This window comes from Callorhinus ursinus, unplaced genomic scaffold (assembly GCF_003265705.2).
Source record: "Callorhinus ursinus isolate GAN/ISIS: 27379988/994484 unplaced genomic scaffold, GSC_fseal_2.0 scaffold42, whole genome shotgun sequence".
In the NCBI taxonomy this organism is placed as follows: Eukaryota; Metazoa; Chordata; class Mammalia; order Carnivora; family Otariidae; genus Callorhinus; species Callorhinus ursinus.
In genome coordinates, this window is record NW_027397104.1 from 3284840 (window position 1) to 3311635 (window position 26796).

The 26796-nt window shown below is 48.2% G+C and overlaps 2 protein-coding genes across 6 annotated transcripts in view; one reads left to right on the plus strand and one right to left on the minus strand.

Annotated features, from left to right (window-relative positions):
• The window catches only part of BAG1 (BAG cochaperone 1), a 31529-nt gene that overhangs the window by 2846 nt on the left and 1887 nt on the right, over window positions 1-26796 (plus strand). The window contains exons 3-8 of one of the 5 annotated variants that reach the window (XM_073881468.1): window positions 832-914; window positions 2662-2775; window positions 5338-5445; window positions 6631-6693; window positions 7218-7308; window positions 16257-17463. In XM_073881468.1, the coding sequence (XP_073737569.1) occupies window positions 832-914; window positions 2662-2775; window positions 5338-5445; window positions 6631-6693; window positions 7218-7307 (458 nt within the window). In that variant the 3' untranslated portion in view covers window position 7308; window positions 16257-17463. Of the gene's footprint in view, window positions 1-831; window positions 915-2661; window positions 2776-5337; window positions 5446-6630; window positions 6694-7217; window positions 7478-9436; window positions 9468-16256; window positions 17464-26796 lie in introns of those variants that run through there. The other 4 variants (XM_025852832.2, XM_025852833.2, XM_073881467.1 and 1 more) reach the window with 4 other exon arrangements.
• On the minus strand, window positions 12117-18913 carry SPINK4 (serine peptidase inhibitor Kazal type 4). Its single transcript, XM_025852836.2, has 4 exons — window positions 18766-18913; window positions 14980-15020; window positions 13496-13608; window positions 12117-12257 (listed from the first exon to the last, which is right to left on the minus strand). Exons 1-4 carry the CDS (start codon window positions 18818-18820, stop codon window positions 12212-12214), a joined length of 255 nt encoding a protein of 84 aa, XP_025708621.1. The 5' UTR covers window positions 18821-18913; the 3' UTR covers window positions 12117-12211.

The following is a 26796-nucleotide window of genomic DNA, read 5'->3' on the forward strand; positions in this document are numbered from 1 at the left end:
GGTGGCTCAGTCGTTAAGCGTCTGCCTTCGGGTTAGGTTATGATCCCAGGATCCTGGGATCCAGCCCCGCATCGGGCTCCCTGCTCCGAAGGAAGCCTGCTTCTCCCTCTCCCGCTCCCCCTGCTTGTGTTCCCTCTCTTGCTGTGTCTCTCTCTGTCAAATAGGTAAATAAAATCCTTAAAAAAAAAAAAAACTATTTTATTATGGAATTATAAAAGGCAGTAGAAGTCCATGTTTCAAAATAGAGGAAAGCACAAAGAAGAAAATGTTCTCCTGGATAAAATCCCTCGTTACATTTCAGCATATTTCTATCCATCTGTATAGGCATCCTGAAGTGGGTTTTTATTTGTGTGTGTGTGTGTGTGTGTGTGTGTGTGTGTGTGTGTGTGTGTTTAGTTGATGAAACTGAGATTATATTGACTATACAGTTTTTATAACATTTTTCTTATAAAACTGAGCCCTCAGCATTTATTGTGGCATTGAAATTTCCTGAAAAAATTAGCTTTAATGCCTACGAAATCTTCTATTGTACTGATGTATAGTTAATTAGACCCCTGTTCCTAAATGTTTGTCTCTTTCTAGTTTCTCACTATTATGATTAAGGTTGCATTGAAGATTATTTTATAACACTTACTGTGCAGGCATATATCCAGTTGTTTGTTTGGGATAAAATCCAAAATGAAATTACTGGATCAAGACACCTTTGGAAAAGGTTATGCCAATTTATCCTCTTCTCATTAGTGAACACGCTTGTCTATTTCCTGTAACCTTGCTGAAATCTATTTTCAGTGTTGTACAGTTGTTACCACTTGGCATAACTTCTCTTTTCAGGAAAATCTCTGAAGGAAATGGAGAAGCCATTGTCAGCACTCGGAATACAGAATGGTTGCCGAGTCATGTTAATTGGGAAAAAGGTAAATTGCTTTTTCTACCGGAATACCCCAGAATCAAATGACTAAGGTCTTCTATATATATTTCCATTTAGAAGGCCAAATTGGGAACCTAGATTCTACATTAGTGAAATAGCTCTCTCCAAACAGATGTAGTTCCATTTATTTGATGGGCTTGCCAGGTTTGTTATTCTCATGCCCTCCAGCTCCTGTGGGTTATGACTTTTGCTCTGGGAATTATGAACAGTTATGCTACTTCAATAATGTAGCTCTTGTGTTGGTGGTGGATCTCAATCTGGTTAAAATGGTGCCTGAGTCAGGCCTTACTCACTTGGAGGGGATTTGCAAGAGAAACTTTTGTTAAAATAAGTCTGTAGATTTTTAAAATAAGTCCTCTGCAAATTTCATGAGTCTGTCTCCCTTTAAACACCTTTTCCACTAAAATCTTCCACAAGGGAAAGCCCTCTTTGGCTCAAAAGAAAGGTTCAGACTAAAGAACCAAGGGAGGAAGGGGGCCCCGGAGGCTCAGTTGGTTAAGTGTCTGCCTTCGGCTTGGGTCACGATCCCAGGGTCCTGGGATCAAGCCCCGCATCAGGCTCCCTGCTCGGTAGGAAGCCTGCTTCTCCTCTCCCACTCCCCCTGCTTGTGTTCCCTCTCTCTTGCTGTCTCTCTCTTTGTCAAATAAATAAATAAAATCTTAAAAAAAAAAAGAACCGAGGGAGGAAAAGAGCCAGTTGGTGAGGACAGTAGCCCCTGGGGTGATGAGAGAGGGTTATGGCCAGCCCTGCATTGTGACACAGTGAAATTGTTGGTTATAGGAAGTTTCCTTATTTTGGGTGAGGTGGCTTATTCAGAGTGGAGAGAGGGCAAAGATGAGCAACGTGGAGGCAAAGAAGATCTAGTCCAGCCGCAGAACAACCGGGAGTCAGGCAATCAGGATTTGGCCACAAAGAAGTGTGTGAACAATTTTGGGTAGTATAAAGGCAGGAAACTGCTGGCCCTGACTACCTGTTGTTTAGATGAGAGAAGGGGAAATATTCTAAATTTCTTTCTTAAGGTTCAGGGAGAATAGTTCTGGGCAATGGGCAGAACCTAAGGGTTGAGTTTGAAGAAATTATAGAACCCCTTATTGGAGCTGCCCTGGGATGTGTGAAGCCAAGTCTGATTCAAGTCTCCGTTCCACCTCTTTTAGGCTGTGTGACCTTAGGTTACTTTACATTAAACCTCAATTTCATCATCTAGAACACTACCTTCCTCACTGGGTTGTAGTAAGGCTTAAAATAATAGTCCAGATAAAGTGGGTTTAGTGTAGTGGAGAGAATGCTCAACAAAAGTATTCATCATTGTCATCATCTTAATAAATGGGAGAGCTCAGTTGTGGGTGACACTTAGGAATTCATTTAAGAGAATGGTAGAATTCCACCTGTCTCACCATTCTGGACTCCTTGCGGGTGTTTACCGTCATCTGTTCCCCCTGGAGGCTTCAGTCTGGAGTCAGCCCCAGGCTCAGGTTGACTCTGCACTTAGATTGGCTCCCAAGCTGTCTGGGTCCTTGCAGAATGTTTACTTAGTATCTTCTCTCTAGTCTAGAGTCTTTGTAGGTAGAAAACCATGTGTAACCCTCCAGCTTGCTTTCCAAGAAGCAGCAGAGTTAAGGCTGTTTTTTCTAGGTGAGTGGTTTAGCCCAGTTGTGGTCAGATTTTTTTTCTTTCCAGTCAGAAGCTACTGTTCTTGGTGATTATTGACTTCATTTCATTCTTAAACATTTTAGAACAGTCCAGAGGAAGAGGTTGAACTAAAGAAGTTGAAAGATTTGGAGAAATCTGTGGAGAAGATAGCTGATCAACTGGAAGAGTTGAATAAAGAGCTTACTGGAATCCAACAGGTCACTCTCTTTGGGGAGATACAAATGTGTGGTTGTGAGGGCAGGCTCTCTAGTCCGATTCCCTGGTCACATCTTGGCTTTACCCTTTCTATTACTGTGGGCAAGTTTGCCTTGTCTCAAGTTCCTCATCTGTAAAAAGGGAAAAATGATGGTACTTCCTCTTAGGGTTGGTGTGAGGATTAAATGATGCAGTTTGAGGGGCACCTGGGTGGCTCAGTCGGTAGAGCACGTGACTCTTGATCTCAGAGTCGTGAGTTCAAGCCTCACATTGGGCATAGAGCTTACTTAAAAAAAACAAACTAAAAACAAATGATGTAGTTTGAATCTGATGCATATTAAGTGCTTTATAAGTGTTATCGTCATTGCCATTTTCAAACCCCAGCCAGCATCCGTTTGTGCTCCTAGGAGAGCACCTGCCATGCCAGGGTCATGTATTGTCTGAAATAGAACAGGTAGTTTCTCTCAGGCCCAGCTGTTATAATGTGTTTAGCAAGACAAAGAACATTTTGTTGATGCATAAAAGGTCCAAGTTAAGCTTGATCTTAGCAGAGGGTCATCCTAGTCAATTCCTTGTATTAGAGAAGGAGTACTAAAACTAGGTAAGAGGGCGCCTGGGTGGCTCAGTCCATTGAGTGGCTGCCTTCAGCTCGGGTCATGATCCTGGGGTCCTAGGCTCGAGCCCCATATCGGGCTCCTTGCTAAGTCGGGAGCCTTCTTCTCTCTTTCCCTGCCTGCCCCTCCTCCTGCTTGTGCTCTCTCTCTCTCTCTCTCTGCAAATGTATAGATGAAATCTTTAAAAAAACAAAAACAAAAAAATGCTGAGGATTGTGAACTAGCCCCAAACCACCTATTTTTTTCCCTTCTCAGTTTATAACGTTAATAGATGTAGGTTTCTGTTTTTTTTTATGATTTTATTTATTGATTTGACAGAGAGAGAGCACAAGTAGGCAGAGAGGCAGGCAGAGGGAGAGGGAGAAGCAGGCTCCCCGCCGAGCAGGAAGCCCGCTGTGGGGCTCGATCCCAGGACCCGGGATCATGACCCAAGCCAAAGGCGGCCCCTTAACCGACTGAGCCACCCAGGCGCCCCAGGTTTCTGTTTTAATTACAAAAGTAATACATGCCAATTGTATAAATTTTAGGTAAACATATGGGCACTAACACCTATAAGGCCCTGACTCAAAAGCTAACCAATACTAAAGACTGGAATATGTTTTTGCATCTTAAAAAAGATACAGTGTTGTGTACACTTTGTAAATTGTCCTTTTATAGGATAATCAAACTGAACATTTTCCTATGTCATTAAAAATGATCATACTTGGGGCACTTGTGTGGCTCAGTTGGTTAAATGTCTGCCTTTGGCTCAGGTCATGACCCAGGGGTCCCCTGCATCAGGCTCCCTGTTCAATGGGGAGTGTGCTTCTCCCTCTGCCCCTTCCCCTGCTCATGCTCACTCACTCTCTCTGTCAAATAAATAAAATATATTTTTTAAGATTTTCTTTATTTATTTGACAGAGAGAGACACAGTGAGAGAGGGAACACAAGCAGGGGGAGTGGGAGAGGGAGAAGCAGGCTTCCCTCGGAGCAGGGAGCCCGATGTGGGGCTCAGTCCCAGGACCCTGGGATCACGACCTGAGCCAAAGGCAGACGCCTAATGACTGAGCCACCCAGGCGCCCCAAATAAATAAAATCTTTTAAAAAAATGATCATAATTTTCAAAACTTACATAGTATTATGGTTTATGTAACTAATTTTCTATTATTTATCATCTAATGATATTTTACCATTATGCATTAATGCTTCTCTGAACATCCTTGGATATAAATCTTTTTTGACCATTTCTGATCATTTTTTTGGGGTAGAATAAATTCTTTGACTTGGAATTGCTGGCTAATGTTTAAAGCTTTTACTACATGTGGTCAAATCTACATCTTTGATAAACATCCTCAGAGATCCCAGCTGTCCACCCATTGTCACCAGCTAACTGGTCTCTAGGCCAAGCAATGTGAATAAACAACAAGACAATTTAATAAAAACAGTGTAAATGCTGCCATTTGTTAGCGCATGTCTGTGTCAGGAATTATATTAAGAGTCTACTTATGTTCTTCTTTATCCTCATAGTAACCCTCTGGGGTGTGGGTATCATAATCTCCGTTTTAAAAATGAGGACATTAAGGTTCAGATAAATTAAGTAACTTGCTTAAGATCACAAGCCAGTAAATGGCAGTCAGAATTCAAGCTTGGGCCTATTGGACTCTACACCCTGCGTTCTTAACGTATGCTTCTTGTGTGTGGGTATACTCTGGTGACTGGAGGCTTCACCAGAGCCAGGCCCCAGGAGGCATTAGCAGCCCCAGTGGGCCATGTGAGCTAGAGAGGCCTGCAGCCTATTACAGTGCATGGGGTGGCTCTCTTTTCTCCAAGAGATGAAGTTGTGGGTCTGAGGTCTGGCCCAACCTATTGGGGGAATGTGGGCTTAGGGTGTGGCTGCTTCATCAGTGCCTCAGCCTGGAGTTTTCTGTCAGCCTTAAGGAACCCTTGCAATAATGCATTATTCCTGCACAGGGTTTCCTGGCCAAGGATTTGCAAGCTGAAGCTCTCTGTAAACTCGATAGGAGGGTAAAAGCCACAATTGAGCAATTTATGAAGATCTTGGAAGAGATTGACACACTGGTAAGTAAATATTCAGCCGAGAAGAACTAGTTTTCTTTGACTATGTTTCAGTCAGTTTCACTCTTTCAGTAATGCACTCTTATTGTCTGAGCATATTGAGTGCCTGCTGTGTGCCAGACAGTGCTCGGTCCTTGGTGGATACACGGAAAGACAAGATAGTTCTGGATTTTTAGGCACTCACATCATACCAACATAGGGCTTTTGTCATTTTTATTTATGTATGCTAAAAGCATCTAATCCTCACAAAGTTGGGACCCAAATGGACCGTGATTTTATGGTTAGAGAAACACAGGGCTTCATGATACTCATGTGACTGATTATCTGATTATTACTGGGCTCATTACCTGTACAGAAGTCAGTCAGACCCAGCTCTTGTGAGACTGTTGAGAATCTCGACTTCCACGTTCTCTTTTACAGAATGACAGTAATGATATTTCTAGCTGGCTGCCTCATTTTTTTTTTTAAGATTTTATTTATTGATTTTTGAGAGAGAGGGAACACGAGCAGGGGTGGGGGGAGAAGCAGACTCCCTGCTGAGCAGGGAGCCCCATGTGGGACTCCATCCCAGGACCCTGGGGTCACGACCTGAGCCAAAGGCAGGTGCTTAATGACTGAACCACTCAGGTGCCCTGATGCCTCATTTTTTTTTTTTTAAGATTTTATTTATTCATTTGACAGAGAGAGACACAGTGAGAGAGGGAATACAAGCAGGGGGAGTGGGAGAGGGAGAAGCAGGCTTTCTGCTGAGCAGGGAGCCCGACATGGGGCTCGATCCCAGGACCGTGGCATCATGACCTGAGCCGAAGGCAGACGCTTAACAACTGAGCCACCCAGGCGCCCCAATGCCTCATTTTTGAGGGTGAATTACTCTGCCTGGGATTCGGGGGGAGTGAGGGTAGTTGTAAAGAAGCACAGTGAGCTCATGGCATGGCCAGGATATAGTATCTGTACATAGGAAATAGAGAAAGGACAGAGTCCATGTTACAGATCAGTTTCCATGGTGCAGACACTGAGAACAAAGGGAGCTTTTGTAGGGGTGAGAGCCCTGGGAAGGGCCACGTAGGATACAGATCAAGGATACATTCCTGAACATGCACGTCTCATTCACTTTGGTGTACTATGGGTATTTTGTCGTGTTGTTATGTCACTTTTATTGAGATTATTTGTCAACTTATTCTTCCACAGATTCTGCCAGAAAATTTCAAAGACAGTAGACTGAAAAGGAAGGGTTTGGTGAAAAGGGTTCAGGTGAGTTGTGTGGTGAAGCATTCCAAAGTTTAATGTGTTGGTGCGTGTGTTTATGTGTGCAGGGTAGGGTAGGCTAGAGGTGTGATGTGTGATGTGGACTTTCTTTTGGTTGTTATTTCCTGAACCCAGAACATAAGAGAAGAGCTCCTTTCATGCCCCTGTAATTATATTTGAATGTAAGCTCATTGAGGAGGAAGACCACTAGAGAACAGTTATGATGGCCATATTACACAATTCCAGGAGGCACTACTCCTGTGAACACTGTTCCCTGAACTTGTGCAGTACAGTGGCAAGGCTTCCTGTTCTCACCACGCTTCTGGGGTCTTGTTGTCAGAAAGCCTGGTCCTACGCTGCCCTCTGCCTCCCTCCCCTTTACCTGGGAGCCCAGGCTGGCTCCATCCCTCCACAGCCCGTTTTGAGTTGGTCACCCGTGGGTTCCCCATAATGGCTGAGCAAAGAGCCTTGCATGGGCAGGGAGTGGCTGGCCCCAGATGGTCCCTCACTGCCCTGCATTCCTGTTTTAGGCATTCCTAGCTGAGTGTGACACGGTGGAGCAGAACATCTGCCAGGAGACAGAGCGGCTACAGTCCACGAACTTGGCCCTGGCCGAGTGAGGTGAGGCGGAGAGAGGCGGGGCTGCCCTGAAGAACAGCGCCCCCAAGTTCTGTCCTCTCTGGGACTGAAGTGACCTGATTCCTCCAGGGCTGCTGGGGACAATTGGCCACTTGCCAGTTTTCCTGCGCTCCCCCTGTTCTCCGTGAACAAGTGTTGTCTGCAGTCCGCAGTGGAACTCCTGTCTGTTTTCTCATTCTGTCTCCGTGCGGCTCTGCCGTCCAGCAGCCCACCCTGTCTGGAGAGGGCCTCCCCTGCCCATCTTCCCAGCTCTTTCGACCTTGGGGTACTTTCCCTGGGCTGGTGAGACCTCTCATTAGTGTTGGAGTAATTCTGGGTTTGTAGGCCACCCCTGTCTTCAGATTCATGAGGCCTTTTTGCCCTTGTGATTCTATAGCCTGTCAGTGTAACCCAGAAGCACCAAGAGGTTACAGCTAGTCAGGAATGTCGGGAGTGGCTCAGAACAGGTGTTTGGCACACAGGGTAGTCCACGTATCCCTTGTTGTAACTGAATTCTGGAACAGGTGTCTGGGTGATTGGTTCACAGACCCTGACCTCACCTCCCAGTGACCCTGCCCAGCCACAGGCCATGAGATCTCAGAGGCCCATTCCTGGGGTGGGGCTCGTATTGATGCATGGACTTCGTTGTCCTCAAGTAAATCTTTAGAAGGTTACAACCTAGTGATGACTGAATCTCTGCTTGAAACCAGGTCACAAGTACAGCGTGGGGGGACAGAGAGAGGAACCACGGGGAGGTGGGTGGTAAAGGCAACCATAAACTTCTAAGGCGTTCCTCAAAGGCATTTCTGTTCATTGTACCCTTCTGAGGTCAGTGTTTCCTTCAAGGCTGTTCCTATTTGTTTTGTGGCCCCTTCCACTGTTATTTTTTTAAAAAAGTTTATGTATACGTCCACAAGCAAAAGAATGTTTAAACTTTTTTTGATGAAATATGAGAAGCAAAAGCCTTCCGTGGTTCTAGCTGTAATTTGTGTTGAATACAATCAAGAGTGGCCCTGTATGCTAGAACTCATAACCGGGTCAACTGCTGTCACCCCATTTTTTCACACAGTGCCCAGGAGACAGGCTTCCAATAGGCCACTCTGAGGCCGACCGTATTTGGCAGAGAGAGTCACTGAAGCCCCAGGAATTGAGGCCCGTGTGGATGTGACCTAGGACAGGGGTGGACACATGGATGAGGCTCAGCCTAGCCTGGCCCACTTCCCACTTGAATCAGCAGTTCAGTATTTATATGATAGTTTTTGTATGGTAGCTGTGTGGTGTTGTGCCAAAACATGTAATGAGAAGTCCCTGTGTGCTGGGTACTGTTCTGAGTTCTTCAGGTGTATTAGTCATTTAATCCTCAGACATTCTAGGAGACAGACAGATACTGTCCCCATGTTAGAGGTGAGGAAGCAGAGAGCTTGGGTAATTTCTCAAGGTCCTAAGTGGCAAAGCCAGGATACAAAGCTAGGTGGTTTGATTCAGAGCCCCCACTCTTCACTTACTGCCTCCCCACAGCATGGGCTCGCTTGCTCTCATCCGTCTCCCTCCCCCTTGTTGGTCTCCACTTCCCATCTGGCCTTCTGCAGAGCAGTTTCTCTACAGAGCAGGTGGGGTGGTCATAAAGTGCAGGTCTTAGCATGTCAGTCGCCTGAGCATAAAGGCCAGAGTCCTTTCCTTCAGTGCTCTCCCTTTCATCCCGGCTACTGGCCTGTTTGCTGTGTGCTGTTCCACACGCTGGGATTCCAGATGCTCTGTGCCTTCTCCTGCTTCGGGTCTCTGCATATGCTATTCCTCTGTTTGGACAGCTCCTCACCATCTCTCCCCGACCCCTACCCCACCCCTTTCCTAGGTAGTAACTCCTGTTCATCCCTTGAACCTAACTCAAATGTCTCTTCATGGAGAAACCTTATCTACTGTCAGAGAACACATCAACCCCCCGCCGCCAGGTGATATCCTTTCACAATTTGCCATAACTTTTCTTTATGATAAATAGCATGATCAGCCATGAGTGATTTGTGGGATTATTTGATTAATATTTACCTCTAACCCTAGACTCTAAATTTCTTGGGTTAAGGGGCTTCTTTGTCTTGTAACAGCATATTTCAAGCACATTGTCTATTTATAATAGGTGCTCAATAAATATTTGGAGAATGAATGAATGTCGATCGCACACATCTACAATGAAATTCCGACAGCTGCACTCCGTCAGCACTGGAATTTACAGCGTCAACAACCATTGTTTGATTTGAGGGTGGAGAAGAGAGGCCCTACAGCGCGGACAACTGGGCATGTGTGCACAGCCCCCCTTTCCCCCCCCCCCAGATCTGCACATCCACGGGGTGTCCCTGCCTGTGAACAGGTAGAGAACACTCCTCGCTGCCCACTTTCCTGGGACATGGCCAGTCCTGCTATAAGGGGAGCCGATGGGGCTCTGTGATCCTGTAAACATCCTTCAGCCTCACAGGGCTGGAAGAATTCTCCCACACATTGTTTAGTCAACGATTTCTACTTATCCTTTAAGACTCAGCATTAAGGTTATCTTCTCTGAGATGCCCTTCTTCCTTTGGTAGTCAGAGCTGTTTTAACTGAAATCACCAGAAACCGAATTCCAAAGAGATTGTTGAAATAGAAAATTTATTGGGGTGCCTGGGTGGCTCAGTCAGTGAAGCATCCAACTCTTGGTTTTGGCTCAGGTCATGATCTCGGGTCGTGAGATTGAGTCCTGCATGAGACTCCGTACTCATCAGGGAGTCTGCTTGAGATTCTCTCTCCCTCTGCCCCTCCCCCCACTTGCACACTCTCTAAAATAAATAAATCTTTTTTTAAAAAAAGGAAAGAAAGAAAGAAAATTTATTGGCAGGATGTCAAGTTATCCCATGTAGCCTTGGGATGTTCGAGGGCAGCTGGGCTTCAGGAATTCAAACACAACCTTGAATCGCTCTCTGTATCTCTTTCTTTGTATGCTGGCATCATTCTCTCAATCCTGCTTCTTCCACAAAGTAGGAAACATGGCTGTCAGCCCCCACTTCACACATCTTGCAGCTTCACTACCAGAGAGGAACTGCTTGTTTCCTTGTTTGCAATTCAGAAAATCCTGGGGAGAATTTTTTGGCCGATCAGTAATGGCCAGGGCAGCAGGGTCATGTGCCATAGATAGGACCTTTAGGGGCCCACGGTTATGTTTCCGAGACAGGGCCAAGTTTCCACATCTGTAACGTGGGGAATTAAGTATTTCTTACAGTGGTGCCTGGCACCTGGCACATTGTTCAGGTGTAATCTTTGGGATTCCTCATCATGGGTGGAAGCCTGGGAGGGGAGTGTCACCGACAGGAAGCTTGGCTGAAGCTATGCCACCTGTGTGTAAGAGGGGCTCCCCACTTCGGACAGAGGCTTAGAGATCACCAGTATTCACTCTTTTCCTATAAGTGAACTAATTTTCAGCTTAACACATGGCCAACCAGATAACAATTTTCCCAGTCTCCTTGTGCTAGCATGGTCAAGAGACTACATTTTAGGCAATGGGATGTAAACAGAGTATGTACATCTTATAGGAAGCATCTTCAGAGGCAAAGTCGAGTGCCCTTCTTTACCTCTCTGTGGACTGGAATGTAGACATGATGGCTGGAGTTAGAGCAGCTGTCTTGTACATTGAAGGGGAAACTGATGAGGACAGCAGGGTTACAATATAAAAAGAGCATGAAGTTAGCGTGCTGCATAGGTCTCTGTGTGGGAGAAAGAACTGTTTCAGCCATTGTTATTTTGGCATTTGGGTTTCTCACCACCAAACAATACTGCATCATTCCCATGCAGGAGAGGAGTAAAAGTTTCTGTTACCAGTAGCAGTAAGTAGTAGGGCCCATAGATGACCTTCCACCTGGAGATCTATCAGCAACAATTCCCGCCCACATCCACGGTTCAGTTGTCTGGGGAATGCTGGTTCCTGCCTTCCCCGCCCTATCTTTCTTCCCAGTGTGTTTTCCCACAGTACATTTCCTGCTCTGTCTGCCCACCCTGAAGCGGGAATCTGAGTTCATGTGGCTCTGCTTCTCCTGGCCAGGCCCCTCTCCACACTCCTTTCCTCTGCCACCATTATCAAGTGGCTCCTTCTATTTGCTTTGGCCAAAAGAGGGTTATTTGACATGGACCATAGGCTAGGGCCTCTGTGGTGGGATTTCTAGATGCTGTGTGTTTTTGTGCGCCATTGTATAGGCACATGTGTGCTGTGTATGCCTGGGGTTGTGGCCAATGCCAACATTAACAGTCCGAATGGATGGTGACTAGAAGAACAGAGCAGGGTCTGGACGTCATCCTGCTGTGGGTGGCCAAGGTGCAGGGGGACACTCAAAGGCTTGGGGCAGCTGTTTTTAACTGTTACAGACCTAGGTCAGTATTTTAACAAATAGTTCAGATACACTGTGTACACTACCTAAATATTAGCTACAGTAGTATCAGTGTGTGTGCGTGTGTAAGACTTGGGGCGCTGGTACAACCCAGGGAGAAGGCCATGAGGGGTGTAGGACTCTCCCAAAGGCTGGGTCCTGCTCTCTGACAATGGCAGAGGGTACAGAGGTCACCTAGGTTCTTGACAAACAGGCTGGGGCAGACAAGTGTTCTGGGGACAGGGGCTGACCTCTTCAAGAAGCAGAAGAGACCTAGGACCTCTAGGGGAGCATGTGACAGGATTGAGGAGCACTGGAGCGATGGACAAGACATCAGATTCAAAGTAGGGAGGTCAGGACAAAATCCCCACCACATCCACCCACCACCACCCACCTCACCAGAGTCCCCAAAGACATGGCTCACTTGGCTGAATTGGGCTGGATCTTTTATTCATGTCACATCCTCCACTTCCAAAACTGTTCTCTAGCCTGAAGTTTCATGACTTAAGAGGCTGCTATGGGGGTCAGCATTTGCCATCCTTCAGGATCTGGATGTCCTTTTTGGTTTTCCTAGGATCACAGGAGACAAAGATGAGGCCCATCTTATCAGGGACTGGAACAAACCCTTCAGGGACCCTGCCTGGCCCAGTCTATTCCAGACACCCTGCTGAGCTCTCCCCACCTCCCCCACCCACTATAGATACAGGGCAAGTTCTGGGGGTCCCTGGGCACACCTTCTATAGCTTTTCCCTCTTGCACACCCTCCCCTGGGTGATCTGAGCTTCCCGGGTTGTCTGATATTGTCTGATGGCTGCTGAAACCGTCTCCAGCCCTGACTCTGTCTTGAACTCTAGCCACACCTCCACCAGACATCATTGCCTCACAAACCACCTAGACCCCCACTGCCTCCCAGCTAAGTTAGGAAAGTGTCCGGTTGCTCTCCTGCCTCTCTGTCCAGAGTGCTGTAGCTTCTGAAGACTGTCTTCTCTTCCATGATCTCATTTAGCTCTGGCCCAGCCCAAGGGTTTTATTAATGAAGAAAGGAGATCAAATAGGTGATCAGACATACCAAGGTCACGTTCTGGCCCTTCTCACCTCTCAAGACTCGTTTCTTGCCTCTCCCCACTCAGTCTTTAAACTTTATACTCCAGTGTATCCAATTTCTTATATTTTCTCAAATACAAACATTTCTTTCCCTTTTAGACCTTTCCAAACTGATTTCACTACTTGGAATTACCTTTCCTTCCTTTTTTTTTCCAAGCTAATTTCAACTTATCTTTCAGAGCTGAGCTGGAAAGTCTTCCCTGCCCTTGTCCTTGCCCTGCACTCACAGAACCCTGGGTGCCCCCATCTGAGCCTTGAGCATTCTATGCTACAGTTGGTGGACCATTAGCTTGGCTTCCTCCTTAAACTACCATATGCCCCCAGAAGGCCAGGGATGCTGTCTAGCTTATGCCCTGTTGTTTCCCAGTGCCTAACATATAGTAGATGCTCAATAAATAATTGCTGGCAGGAGGAATAAATAAACAAATGAAGTCACCTAGTCGGTCAGGGGCAGAACGAGGGAAAGAACCCAGGGTTTCTGCACCCTCCCCAACCCCCTACTAGTTGTGGCTTTGTACTTGGAACCATGTGCCTTCTTTGAAATATACTTGTGCTCATTCTGTTAGGGCCAATGCTGGAGGACTCTTCTCAGTCCAAGGTGTGTGAAGGAAGCGGCAGGTCAAGTCTTGCTCCTTTCACACTTGAACGTACCAGAGGTGGGGCCCACCCAAGCAAGCTGAGGGGTAGGAGTGGGGTGGACTTACAGCCGGATCAAGCAGATCTGACATTCACTGTTATACGTAACACCATCAGTGCCACAGACCAGGTTGGATGTCTGGGAACAGACAGGAGACTCCTCCATGTGCTCACAGATGGGCTGTGAAAGAGAGGAAGGGGGGAGGGCACTCAGATTCAGAGGCAGCGAGGAGGGACCCAGGGACTTTGCTTGGAGTCAAGGGCCCCAGGGAAGAGCCAGATTCTAGAAGGTCTCAGTGTTAGTCCATTGGGCATGAAACTAACTACTCAGGGCCCTTTGGTATGTTTGTGGCTGTGTACACAAGTGTGTATCTGTCTGCTGAACCCAAGTCTGCGGGCATCCAAGTATACGTCTGTGTCTATGTGTGTCGGGTGAGTTTATGCCCTCAAGCTCCTAGGATGGGTTCACACACTTTTCAGAGGGTCTAACAAGAACCTCTGCTGCTGGTACCCATGAGGACCCCAGGAGACAGAACCACCAGCATTCCCAGGGGCCCCTCCTCACTGAGGGCTCCTCCACTCACGCTGGCTGACATGACCCATCAGACCCCTGGTACGGGAAGGCTGGAGAAATGGAACAAGGTTTGGGTCTTAAATGAGGCTAGTCTGAAAGAGTTTTCAGGGCAGGCCTGAGGACAGTGTGGAAGCTGGGTCAGGGCTGGGATCGGAACGTGGAGCAGGATGGGGTGAAAGAGGCAGCCTGGGGCGGCGGTCACAAGACCGAGAGCCCGACTTCTGCACTGACGAGCTGTGTGAAGTTGTGAGAGCCGTCTCCACTCTTGGAGCCTCAGATTCCTCCTCGGCAAACACTGTAAATGAATAATAGTATTCTTCCCACGTAGGGTTAATTGAAATCATGTATGTAGAAGTACTTGGCTCTTTGGCACAATAATAGGCTGACAGTGAAGATGCTAGGCTGCTAGACGGGAAGGTGGCTTTGAGCCTCCTTGCGCACCTCGGTGAAGGCTGGGTTGAGGGTCTCAGGAAGGCCAGCACCACTGCCTTGGGATCCCTGGGGACATCAGACCCAGGGCCAAGGTGGAACCAGGGTTCATGGACAACTTGGTGTCTGTCCTCCAGAGTGAAGGGATAGATGAACGATGGGGTGTGGTTGGGGAAGTCTGGCACACACCAGGGGGGCCAGGGTGCCTCTGGCCCGAACCCAGTGGCCTGTCCATCTTTACTACACAAAGCAGAGAGTGCGCTCAGTCCTGCTGAGCCTGGGCAGGGGATTTCACCGGAGACCAGGTTGGGGCAGATCTCTCGAGGTCCTGGAAGCCAAGTTTGAGACCTTGGCAAAGGGGCTGGGCCAACTCAGCCTGGAAGGGCTAACCTGGGGAGCATGCAGGCTCACAAGGCCACCCTAGCCACGTTGGAGCCATCAGTTATTTGAGCGGGAGTATACAGAAGACAAATGCTGGTTTCCTAGCATGGATGCAGAAGGAAGGCCAGGACAGCACCTTGGGGCCCAAACTGGAAGCAGCTGCCTTACCATCCTTGGGGAGATGAGTTTTGCCGCCGACACTGGCACTTCTGAAAGGCAAAAACGCAAGAGTTAGGTGATGGCGGCTCTAGGCGCAGGTGTGGCATCTGAGGGCTGTTTCAGGAGACCTGTTCCAGCTACTGCCCCGTCTGGAATTCTGAGAGGTATTGAGGTATTGAATCACCAGACCGTGGGGAATCTCAGAAAGCTGATGTGACTTTGGGTTGCTAGAACAGAGACACAAAATCTAGAGTTAGGGAGGTGACAGTGCAGCCTGATCTTATTAGATCACACTGGGATTGTTATATCCCATATAATAAGATAATTCAGTTAGTATGTACCAGGCATTGAGAACACATGAGCTTACCTCCCCTTCACAGCTCTATCACTGTCGTGTGATGGGGAAGGAAGGAGGCAGTGGTGGATGCCACAGGCTGCTCCCCACATCCCACCCGCAGGCAGGACTGGGGTGCTCATTTCCTCAGCGGCTGGGAGTTATTGGCCACTCACAGTGACTCCCTTCCTAGAAATTAACTCTCAGAGAACAGAGTGCCTTACCTGGTCGCATCCCCTACCCAGGAACATACTACATGGAAGGGGTGTCTTGGGCCAAGGTCAAGGGCAGCCTGGGATAAACACAGCTTTCTGTGTGACATTCTAGAACAGGCCAAACTAATTTATGGTGGGGGGGAAAAAAAGCAGTGGTTTCCTCGAGAGTGGGGTAAGGGAGGGGATTGACCAGCATGAGGGAAGTTTCTGGGGTGTTGGAAACGTTTTTGTTTTGGTTTGGTTTTTAATTTTTAAGTAGGCTCCACACCCAACATGGGGCTTGAACTCACAATCCTGAGATCAAAGTTGCATGTTCTACTGACAGCCAGCCAGGTGCCCCAGAAAGGTTTTGTTTTGTTTTGTTTTGTTTGAAGATTTTATTTATTTATTTGTCAGAGAGAGAGAGAGAGAGAGAGCACGAGGAGGGGCAGAGGGAGAGGGAGAAGCAAACTCCCGGCTGAGCAGGGAGCCCGATGTGGGGCTCAATCCCAGGACCCTGGGACCATGACCTGAGCCGAAGGCAGATGCTTAACCGACAGAGTGCCCCAGGTATCCCAGTGTTTCGTATCTTGATAGAGGTTTGGGTTACACAGGTACATGCGTTGTCAAAATTCATTGAGCGATAAGATTTGTTTATTTCATGGTACATAACTGTTGGGGACAAAAAAAACATTAGAAAAATATAAAGGCCTTCCATGGCTCCTTGTAATTGCTAAGCTCCTTTATCTTACGTTTAGGGCCCTGCATGAGCTGATTGAAAACCTCCTCCTGGACTCACTTCCTAGGACACCTCCCCATGTTCCCGTGCCTCTGCTCTTCCTGCCTGCTCATTCTTCAGGGCCGGCTCTGCTTCGGCTTATCGCATTGCCGTCTATCTGAAACGTCCTCATCTCCCTTCTGCTGATTAGATCTTCATTTCAAGGCTCAGATGCTACTTCCCAGTGAAGCCTTCCCTGATGTCCCCCAGGGTTTCCCGAGCAGACCTGGATTTAGGCTCCAGTTTTTGTCCACTTGGGCTGCTAGAACAAAAGACCATAAACTGGGTGTCTTAGAAACAACAAACCTTGATTTCTCACAGTTCCGGAGGCTGGGAAGTCTAAGGTCATGGTGCTGGCAGATTTGGTGTCTGGTGAGGGCCCTCTCCCTGCTTCAGAGCTGGTGCCTACTTACTATGTCCTCACATGGTCGAAGGGGCAATGGAGCTTTGTGGGGTCTCTTTTATAAGGGCACTCATCCTGTTCATGAGGGCTGTACCCTTATGACCTAGTCACCTCCCAAAGGTCCCACCTCCCGATACCATGACCTTGGGGATTAGGATTTCAGCATATGAATTTTGGGGCCACAAGCATTCAGGCCACAAACATAGGAGCTTCTTTCATACCGCCACAGGCTGTCCCCACTCACTGGGTCACTCCTGCCTCTCATGGACCTAAGTTCCTTGGGGCTCCTATGCTTCTGCCCCCATGTGGCAATGCCCCCCACATAGTGGGTGTTCAGGAATTGACGACTAAAGTGCATTGTGGGGAGGCGGAGTGCAGAACCCTGTGGTATCAGAGCTTCTTCCTGGAGGATGTGGGAAAAGGTTGCATTTACTCTCAGCCTGCTCTTGAACCCCGTCCTCACTCAGCCCAGGCGGGAATCTGAAATGGGCACAAGGACTGTCTTCCGGACAGGCCTCCTCAGTGTTCCCAATGGGACAACTGCTCAGGGAATGGATGCCAAGCTGGGAGTAAGCAGGTTAGCTGGGCCAGAGCCCCCAGACCCATTCTCTGTTGCCCCAGCCCTTAGGACTATGTCCTCAGCTAGGGAAATGGGAGTGGGACCCGCCATGAGGTTAGTGGCCTTCTAGAAGGGTCCTAAGTAGTCTTCCTGCTTCTCCCTTTAGTCTGTTCTCAACACAGCAACTAGAGTGATCCTTTTAACACACAACTGCTCAAAATTCCTTTTTTTTAAAAGATTTTATTTTTTATTTATTTGACAGAGAGAGACACAGTGAGAGAGGGAACACAAACGGGGAGTGGGAGAGGGAGAAGCAGGCCTCCCGCAGAGCAGGGAGCCCGATGCGGGGCTTGATCCCAGGACTCCGGGATCATGACCTGAGCCGAAGGCAGATGCTTAACCGGCTGAGCCACCCAGGCGCCCCTGCTCAAAATTCTTTAGGGTCTCCCATTTCGCTCAGAGGGAAAGCCAAGTTCTCATATTGGCCTTCAAGGCCTTACCCAGTATAGTTCCCACTTGCCTCTGTCATCCCCTGTCCCATTGCTCTGCACCCTGCCTCTCATTCCCATCCAGCCACACTGGCCTCACCGCACCTCTAACACTCCAGCCATGCTCCTGCCTCAGGGTCTTTGCCAGTCCCCTCTGTCTGGAACCCTCTTCTCCCAGATATCCACACGGCTCACTCCCTTGCCCCCTTCAAGCCTTGCTCTAGGAGAGAACCCCTGATTTAACGTGGCAGCCCTCTGTTCACCCTGCCCAATATATTTTTCTTTAGCCTTTGTCACCTTCTAACATTGCACCTATCTTGTTGTCTATTCCCTTCCATCCTACCCCATTGGATTTAAGCTCCATCAGGGTAGTTCTCTTTCTATTTGCTCACTGATATGTCTTAAGGGCCCAGAACAATGCCTGATATATGGTCAGTGTGAGGCCACAGAGGTGTTCCAGGCCTTGAGAAGGAAGCATAGGAAGTCCTAGTTCAAAGCTGCTCTAAGCAACTTCTCGGCGAGAGATGTGGGAAGCAGCAGGGAGCAGGCCTAGCATGTGTCCGGCCCGGGACAAGGGCTACCCTTGGCTCACACAGCTGCTGTCAGTCCCGTAAGCATCGCCTGTCACAGCAGACAGGAGCTCAGAGGACCCAGGTCAGGCTTCCTTCAGCACCCACCACCTGGCAGCCAGAAGACTTACCTGTCTCTCCAGAGATAGACCTGCTCCCTGCTGCTTCCCACATCTCTCGCCGAGAAGTTGCTTAGAGCAGCTTTGAACTAGGACTTCCTATGCTACGGCTGGAGAAACAGAGGCCCCAAGAGAGGAGGGGCTTTTGCAATTTGGGGCCAGAGTCGGGATTTGAACCCAGGTTTCTTTTCTCCTAGCCCAGGGCTTTTCCCACCACAGTGGAGAGGTACAGAAAGAAGGTATAGGCAGAAAACCAAGGCCTCACAGGATGCTCCAGGCCCTGTCTCTGCCCTCACCACAGGCCCATCTACCAACACCAAGCCACAGAGAATCCAGGCTCTGTCCACTCACCTCTGTCCACAATGAGGAGGGCGGCCAGGGCGACCACCCACAGGCAGACGGCCATGCTGATCCTGGGCTGATGTGGTCTGAGCCAGCTGGGACCTGGGCCCGGGGAACGACTGGGGCCTGTTTATAAGGCTGGTCCCCACCCTTATCTTATCTAGGGTCAGATGGGGAGACTGGGAGCGGCATCCACAGTTAGCATCTGCACCATGGCACCAGAGATACTGAGCTTGTGGAGGCCTGGGGCTGTGCCTGTGGAGCTGGCAGGTTTCCAGAGTGAGGCAAAGCTTGGACAGCCTGCAAAGCTGCTGCCAGTCAGGGCTGGAGCACGAGGGAAAGGGAAACTGAAGGAGAAAAACAGAGACACCAAGTCAGAGAGACAGAAAGAGGAGAGAAAGGCAGATCAGAAGGAAAGAGAAAAAGAAAAGTGGCCACTGGAAGGGAGTGAGGCAGAGAAGAGGGGCTGGAGCCATGGGCTCCTTTGTTGTTGCCACCAAGCAACTGCGACGGCCCCAAAGACGCTTTCCTTCCTGAGGCCCGTTTACCCCTGCACCACGTGGAGGTCCTGATCAGCCCCTCCTTCCTGGGGCTGCTGGGAAGTGACAGTGGGGACAGCAGACGGGAGAGCATTTTGCAGAGGATGAAGTGAGGTGGAAATATAAATGTAAATGGTTCTTTTCATTCTTTTCCCACCATGAAAGGGCACAATTGATACAGAGGGGCGGGGAGCAAAATAAAACATAAAGATGCCCTCAGGGCAGCTGGGTGGCTCAGTTGGTTAGGCATCTGACTCTTGGTTTCGGCTCAGGTCATGGTCTCAGGGTCGTGAGATTGAGCCCCATGTTGGTCTCCACGCTGGGCATGGAGCCTGCTTGAGATTGTCTCTCTCTCCCTCTCCCTCTGACCGCCCCCCCCCACCCCTCATACTCTCTGTCTTTCTAAAATAAAAACAAGATGCCCTCATGTTTTGCATGTATTATATTCCATTTGCATTTTAATGGGTTAAATACAGGCAAGATTCTTTTCAAGAAAAATCAATATATAAAACTCCCCCAGGGGTACCTGGATGGCTCAGTCGGTTAAGTGTCTGCCTTTGGCTCAGGTCATGATCCCAGGGTCCTGGGATCAAGTCCCATATCAGGCTCCTTGCTCAGCGGGAGTCTGCTTCTCCTTCTCCTCCCTGCTTGTGCTATCTCTTGCTCTCTCTCAAATAAATAAATAATATTTAAAAAAATAAAAAATTAAATTAAAATTAAAAAAAATAAAAAATAAAACTCCCCATACTGATACAATATGTATGAACGAGATATTTGGTTATCTGCTTTCAAAGAATTTCTGATTTATAAATAGAATAATAAAATTTGAATTATATATGCATTTCTCCAATTAATTTAGATTAGTGATTTTTAGCTCCATCTACAGATTTAATTTCCCTGGGGAGAATTTATTACTACAGACGCTGAGCCTCTTTCCAAAATACATGAATCAAAGTTTCAATGTTTTTTAAAATTCTTTTTATTTTGAAAGATTTCAAGCCTACAGGCAAGTTGTAAGTTAAATGACTCAATGAGAAGGATTCTTATTCAAGAATAGCCCCTTTGGGGGCTCTAGGCAGCAGCCAGACAGTCACCCCTACAAACTGATAGAGGCCCCGGATCTGCAGCCAAGCCCAGCCTCAGGTCTATGACTCAGCTTCAAGATCCTCCTGCCCCTCCTCAGGAAACTCACAGGCCTGCCTCTGAGGCAGGTAGCAGCTACCCTTCCATTGCTTAGTCAGGCAGAGCAAATATTTAACGATGATTTCCTGCCCTAAAGCAAAAACATCTCATAAAGTGTGGGGAGTTAACTTTAAAGGTCATCTAGGTCCTGTCTACCATCTTTCTCTCAAACCTTCCTACAGCAGCCCCACCACGAAGTCATTCAACCTTTAGGGATGAGTAGCTCACTACCTACCAGTTTCATTGTTAAATGGCTTTGAACTGAGTCCTTCCTCATAAAAGAGGTCCATTTCCCCGAGACTCCTTGCCGGTTGAGGGGCGGGGAGTGGGGGGGTTCTTCCCAGCTCTGTCTCTCACCTCCTGTACCTGTATTGAACCCTAGGTGAGCACCTCCAGGCTAAGCAGGTCCAGCCCTTTGCCTGCCCCCACCCTTCCGCCTGAGGAAGCTCTTGGGCCTCTCTGCATTTCTCATCTGGTTCCCAGGTCTGCCTGTGAACCAGGTTAGAGTGAGAAGGGGACAGGGGAAACAAAGGAGTTTGTCACCTCCCTTGTTTTTGGACCTTAGACCTTTATCAATGTGGCAGGAATGTCTGCTGATGGTTCTGGCTGCTTCAAGGGATCAAGAAGCTTGAATTCCGCATTCTTTGAAGTTCAGAGTAAAATCAAGGGCAGCCTGTGGGGCGCCAAGGCCACCTACTATCCTCCCTACCCAAAGTCTCTTTCCTCGCACAAGCACCTCCTAGATTCACTCATAATGACAAACTTCAAATCTGTCCTCCCACCAAAATATGAGCCTGACTCCTATATCCAACTGCTATTGGACAGCACCCCTATGAACGTCAGTGTATCCGAATAAACCTCATTCATTAGTCCAGAATCCATTCATTCACTCAACAGGAGATTAATATGCAGCTAAGCTCCATGTGTTTGGGCATAGCAGAGAATAAGTCAGACAAATTCCTGCCCTCAAGCAGCTTGTCATTAAGTGGGAGACTGCTACCAAATGAGCAGCAGAACTGTTACCATCACCACTGGATTAAGTCCCACAAATGAGACACACTTGGTGCTTTGGGAGGATCGGAGAATGATCTATCCATCTGAGAAGTCAGAGAAGGCCAAGGGGTGAGTGCGTGGGGCAGGCTGTAGCAGAATGGAACAGTGTTGCAGACAGAGGAAACAGAATGTGTGAGGGCCCTGAGGCAGGAAGAAGCTTGGCACATCCAGGAAAACAGAGGCCAGTGCAGCTAAAGTGAGGTCAGCGAGTGGAGAGGGGCAGGTGGTGAGTCTGGAACGGTCAGGGAGATCAGATCACTGCTTCCTGCTCCACATCCCACCTTCCAGCGGTGCAATCCAGAAGCTCTCTGTGACCCTGTTTGCCTTCCCACTGAGTATGCAGGTTCTGCTTCCTAAGCAGCTGTTGAATCATGCAAGCAAGAAGGAGTGAGCCCTGCGGAGATCTGGGGAAAGGGTCTGTCAAAAGGAGAAACTGCAGGGCCAAGGCCCTGGGACAGAAGCAAGCTTGATATGCTCAGGAAGCAAATACCAAGGAGTTCATTGTGGTTAGAAGAGAATGAACATGGAAGTGAGTGGCGGGAGGAGAGGGCCAGCTCATACTCAGGTCCCAGCCCAGACCAACTGGTTGGGTCAACTTGAGTGCATCCTTTCCTCCCTTTGGGCTTGTGCATGTTCTCCCATCTGGGAAATGGGTCTGCTGACATGTACATCACCAGCCTGACTCCTAGGGCAGCCGTGAGGACCCTGAAGAGGAGAGTGTGGGGTGAGATATGTGCAGACGCTGTGATGCCAATGAAGCAGCTTGAGCTTGGATTCCTGGACGCAGAGCAGAGGCCAAGCACTAAAAGCCCTAAGCACCTACACAAGGGCTGGGATCAATATGATAAAGACAGAGATGCCCTAAAACTGGGCTCTGGCAGCAGAGCTGGTCTTGCCCCAGGTCAGAGTGAGGGCTGGGACATGCACGCTAACACTTCGCAGCCTCGCCCAGCAGCCTTCACTCTTCCTGCTAAGTCTTGCATTGATGCCCATGGAATACAGCCCCTCCTTGATGACGACAATGCAGGATCTATTAGCTGAATCACCAATCCTGCTGATGGGTGGAGGAAACAATGGCCTTGTGTGGTTTAAGGTGGATGAACTGACTTCAAGCAGGTCTTGGGCCTGCCAGATGGCATGGCCAACATGGCCAGCTTGCCCCTGGACCATCTTTCCTGGCCCCTCAGCCCACATCCTGCTCCACCTTCCTCCAACCTCAAGTGTCCCCACCTGCCCATCGACCTGCGATGAGCAGCCCAGGTATGGGCACCCACTCCCAGGAGGCCTGGTCTGGACAAAGCCAGCTCCACAGCCCGTCCTGTCCTGGGCTTCTCAGCCACCCGACTCCATGTCCCAGGTCTGGCCGCTTCCCATTCTGCCTGGTACAAACTGCAGGGCCCCCACACAATGGCAGTGAAAGGAAAGGGCACCGCTTTACTCCTTTACAGGTAGATTTCATCTACTTGTTTGGGATCTGACTCCAAGGAGGACTCAGTGATGGCAACAGCCTGAAGTCATTCCTCTGTGGGGGCACCCGCCCTACCATTCAATGGACTCTTATTAAGCACCTATTGTTGGGCAGCAGTCATTGTGCCAGGTCCTGGGACCACAGAGATGAGGGGTAAATGGATCCCTATGCTCAAGAAACTTGCAGTTCACAAGTAGTGGGGAGATGGAATGGGCACACGGACCCTGAGCATTTATAAATTTATGAAGGTACTTACAAAATGCTGTGGTCAGGACAGTAAAGGAAATGGTGATAGAGATAGCCCATGCACCCCTCACTCAATATGTCCAAAAGTCAATTTGCCATCTCCTCTCCACCCAGAGATGACCTACGTCCCCGTGCATCCATCCGGGTGGACAGCGCCACTATCATCCAGGTGCCCTTGGCGGACCTGGGCATCCCCCTGAACTTGCCCTTAATTCTTCATTCTTTCTGATTTCACCTCTTCCCCTCCTCACATCTATCACCTCCTCTACATTTCCTCTAACTCATCCTCCATATTTCTTCCAGGGCAATCTTTCTGATATGCAAAAATGACCACCTGATCCACTGCTTAATATTATTCAATTATTATTAGTCCACTCAATTAATATCATTCAATCCCCTATTGACTCAAGGATGAAAACCAAATTCATCAGCATACACGTTCTTCCATGACTGGGCCTTTGCTGGCCTCTCTATCTTCATCTCTGGCCACTTAACCCTGAACTCCATCAGACAGAACCACCTACCAGGTTCTTATTCCTCCAAGCCTTTGCTCAGGCGGCACCTCTGCCTGGCATATGCTCCTCTACCACCTCCCTTGGGCTCTCTTCCTGGATGCTCAGCCTCCCCAGTTTGGGCCCCTCATCTGTACAGACATCTATCCCAGCAGCACGTATAATGTCCCATGGTCCTTTCTTGCTTATGTGACTATGTCCTCTATTTCCTTACAGAGAGGATCAGGAGGACGTCCAGTGTACCCCATATCCCCACTGCTCTGTGCAGGGTCTGGCACCTGTGTGCTGACTATATGAATACATCCAGAACTGGATGCAACTTCAGGACAGCAAGGAGCCCAGTTCCAGGTTCTGTCAGCTGGGCTCAAGGGCTTCAGAGAGCTCTGAGGACCAGGCTGGGCTCCAGTTGGCCCAGGGGGTCCAGCCACTGACCACTCTATGCTGTGTCCATATGGGAACAGAGGTGGCACTCTATTCCAAGGACCACAGTTTTTAATTCTTGGCCCACCTGTCAGGATCCCCAAGAAATCAGCAAAATCAGCATCTCCTCCAAGACCTAAATGTGGTGATGCTTCAGTCCAAAAGCTGTCCCAAGCCCATGTGCAGGACTCACAGATAGCGACTCAATACCTGCCTTCTCTCTCAGTGTATGGAATCCTGGCTTGATGATCATCAACCAGGAAGAATTTTTAGGTCAGTCCTCACTCTAGAAGTGGCCTGGGGTCACAAGAGACCTGGTGTTCTCTGGTCATGTGCCATCCAAGGAGTTCCATTCACACAGGCATAGCTCAGAACTCAAGTTTTCTGAGCTTACATATGAAAGGCAAAGGCTCATGAGACCCTCTTCTTCCCATTTCAAAGCTCTGATGGTCTTTAGAAAAAAGACTATCATGCTGAGTGAAATAAGCCAGTCAGAGAAAGACAAATACCATATGATTTCACTCATATGTGGAATTTAAGAAACAAAACAGATAAACATAGGGGAAGGGAAGGAAAAAAATAAAATAAGATGAAAACAGAGGGAGAGGAAAATCATAAGAGACTCTTAACTCTAGGGCACAAACAGGGTTGCTGGAGGGGAGGTGGGTGGGGGGATGGGGTATCTAGGTGATGGGCATTACGGAGGGCACTTGATGTAATGAGCACTGGGCATTATATGCAACTGATGAATCACTAAATTCTACCTCTGAGACTAATAATACACTATATGTCAACTAAATTGAATTAAAAAATTTTTTTTAAGATTTTACTTATTTATTTGACCGAGAGCATGAGAGAGAGCACAAGCAGATGGGGTGGCAGGCAGAGGGAGAAGGAGAAGCAGGCTCCCGGCTGAGCAGGGAGCCCGATGCAGGGCTTGATCCCAGGACCCTGGGATCATGAACTGAGCCCAAGGCAGGCGCTAAGCCACCAGGCACCCCACTAAATTGAACTTAAATTTAAAAAATTTTTTTAAAAAGACTATAGGTTCTTATGGCCAAGTGCAATATCACATCCCCCCAAGACCACTGTTAATTCTGATAGGATCCATGACTTGCAGGCAACAGAGACAGATTAATGCCAACTTATGCAGAAAATGGGAATTTTCCAGAAGAGGATGTAGTTAACTTAATGAGTTGGACTCACTCAGGAGCAGACCCTGAGATATTAAATTCCAAGCAGTTTTCCAGGAGGTGATACCGGCAAGCACCGGCGGAGGAGTCAGGATAGTGAGGCGGGAGAGAAGAGAAACAATAGTGTGCATCACTGAGGTTATCACCAGGAAACCGGGCCTCAGTCCTACCAGGGATGGACGGGACACTGTGTGGAACTCCTTTCAGTTATCCCCACTGAGGGGTGAGGGAGCTGGGCTGTATAGCCACCAACTCCCATTGGTCACCAATTGAGAACGCGAGAGTGAGGTCCTTAACTCCCTGGCACTACGGGCTGCCTCTCTCCTGTCTCCGAGCATCCAGAGAAAGCCCGCAGCCAAAGGATCACAGGGGTTGCGGATGGAAATGCGGGTATGCACAGGAATGGTGAGCGCCAAGGAGATGTGGGTGGAGCACTGTATAATTCCATGGACACCAAGTTCTACAACAGGCAAAGCTTATTTATAGTGACAGAAAGAGATCAGTGGTTGCTTTTAGGGTAAGGTGTAGGAAAGGGTAGAGGGAACTTTCTGGAGGGATGGAAATGTTCTCTATATTGTTTAGAGTGATAATGACACTGATGTATACAATTGCCAAAGTTAAGGAATTAAACATTTAATATCTGTGCATCTCATAGGAAATAAATTATATCTTAAAAAAAAAAAAACTTAACTGTGGGGCGCCTGGGTGGCTCTGTTGGTTAAGCGTCTGCCTTCCACTCGGGTCATGATCTCAGGGTCCTGGGATCGAGTCCTGCGTCGGGCTCCCTGCTCAGCAGGGAGCCTGCTTCTCCCTCTCCCTTGGCTGCTCCCCCTGCTTTTGCTCGCTCTCTCTCTCTCTCTCTGTCAAATGAATAAATAAAGTCTTTAAAAAAAAATAAAAAACCTTAACTGAAACAGACCCATAAGTACAGAGAACAAACTGATGGTTACCAGGGGGAAGAGGGATGAGGAGATGGACAATATGGGTGAAGTGGACTGGGAGATACAGCCTTTCAGTTATGGAATGAATAAATCATATGGACAAAAGGTGTAGCATAGAGGGGCACCTGGCTGGCTCAGTCGGTAGAGCACATGACTCTTGACCTTGGGGTTATGAGTTTGAGCCTCACTTTGGGCGTAGAGTTTACTTAAAAAAAAAAAAAAACTTTTAAAAAAGGTACAGCATAGGGAATATAGTCAATAATGTAATAGGGTTGTATGGTGACAGATGGTAGCTATACTTGTGAGCATAGTATGATGTATAGAGTTGTTTAATCACTAATTTGCACTCCTGAAAATAATGTAACACTGTGCGTCAACTACAATAAAAATATTTTTAAAAGATTTTATTTATTTGACAGAGGGAGTGAGAGCACAAGCAGGGGGAGCAGCAGAGGGAGAGGGAGAAGCAGGCTCCCCGCTGAACAG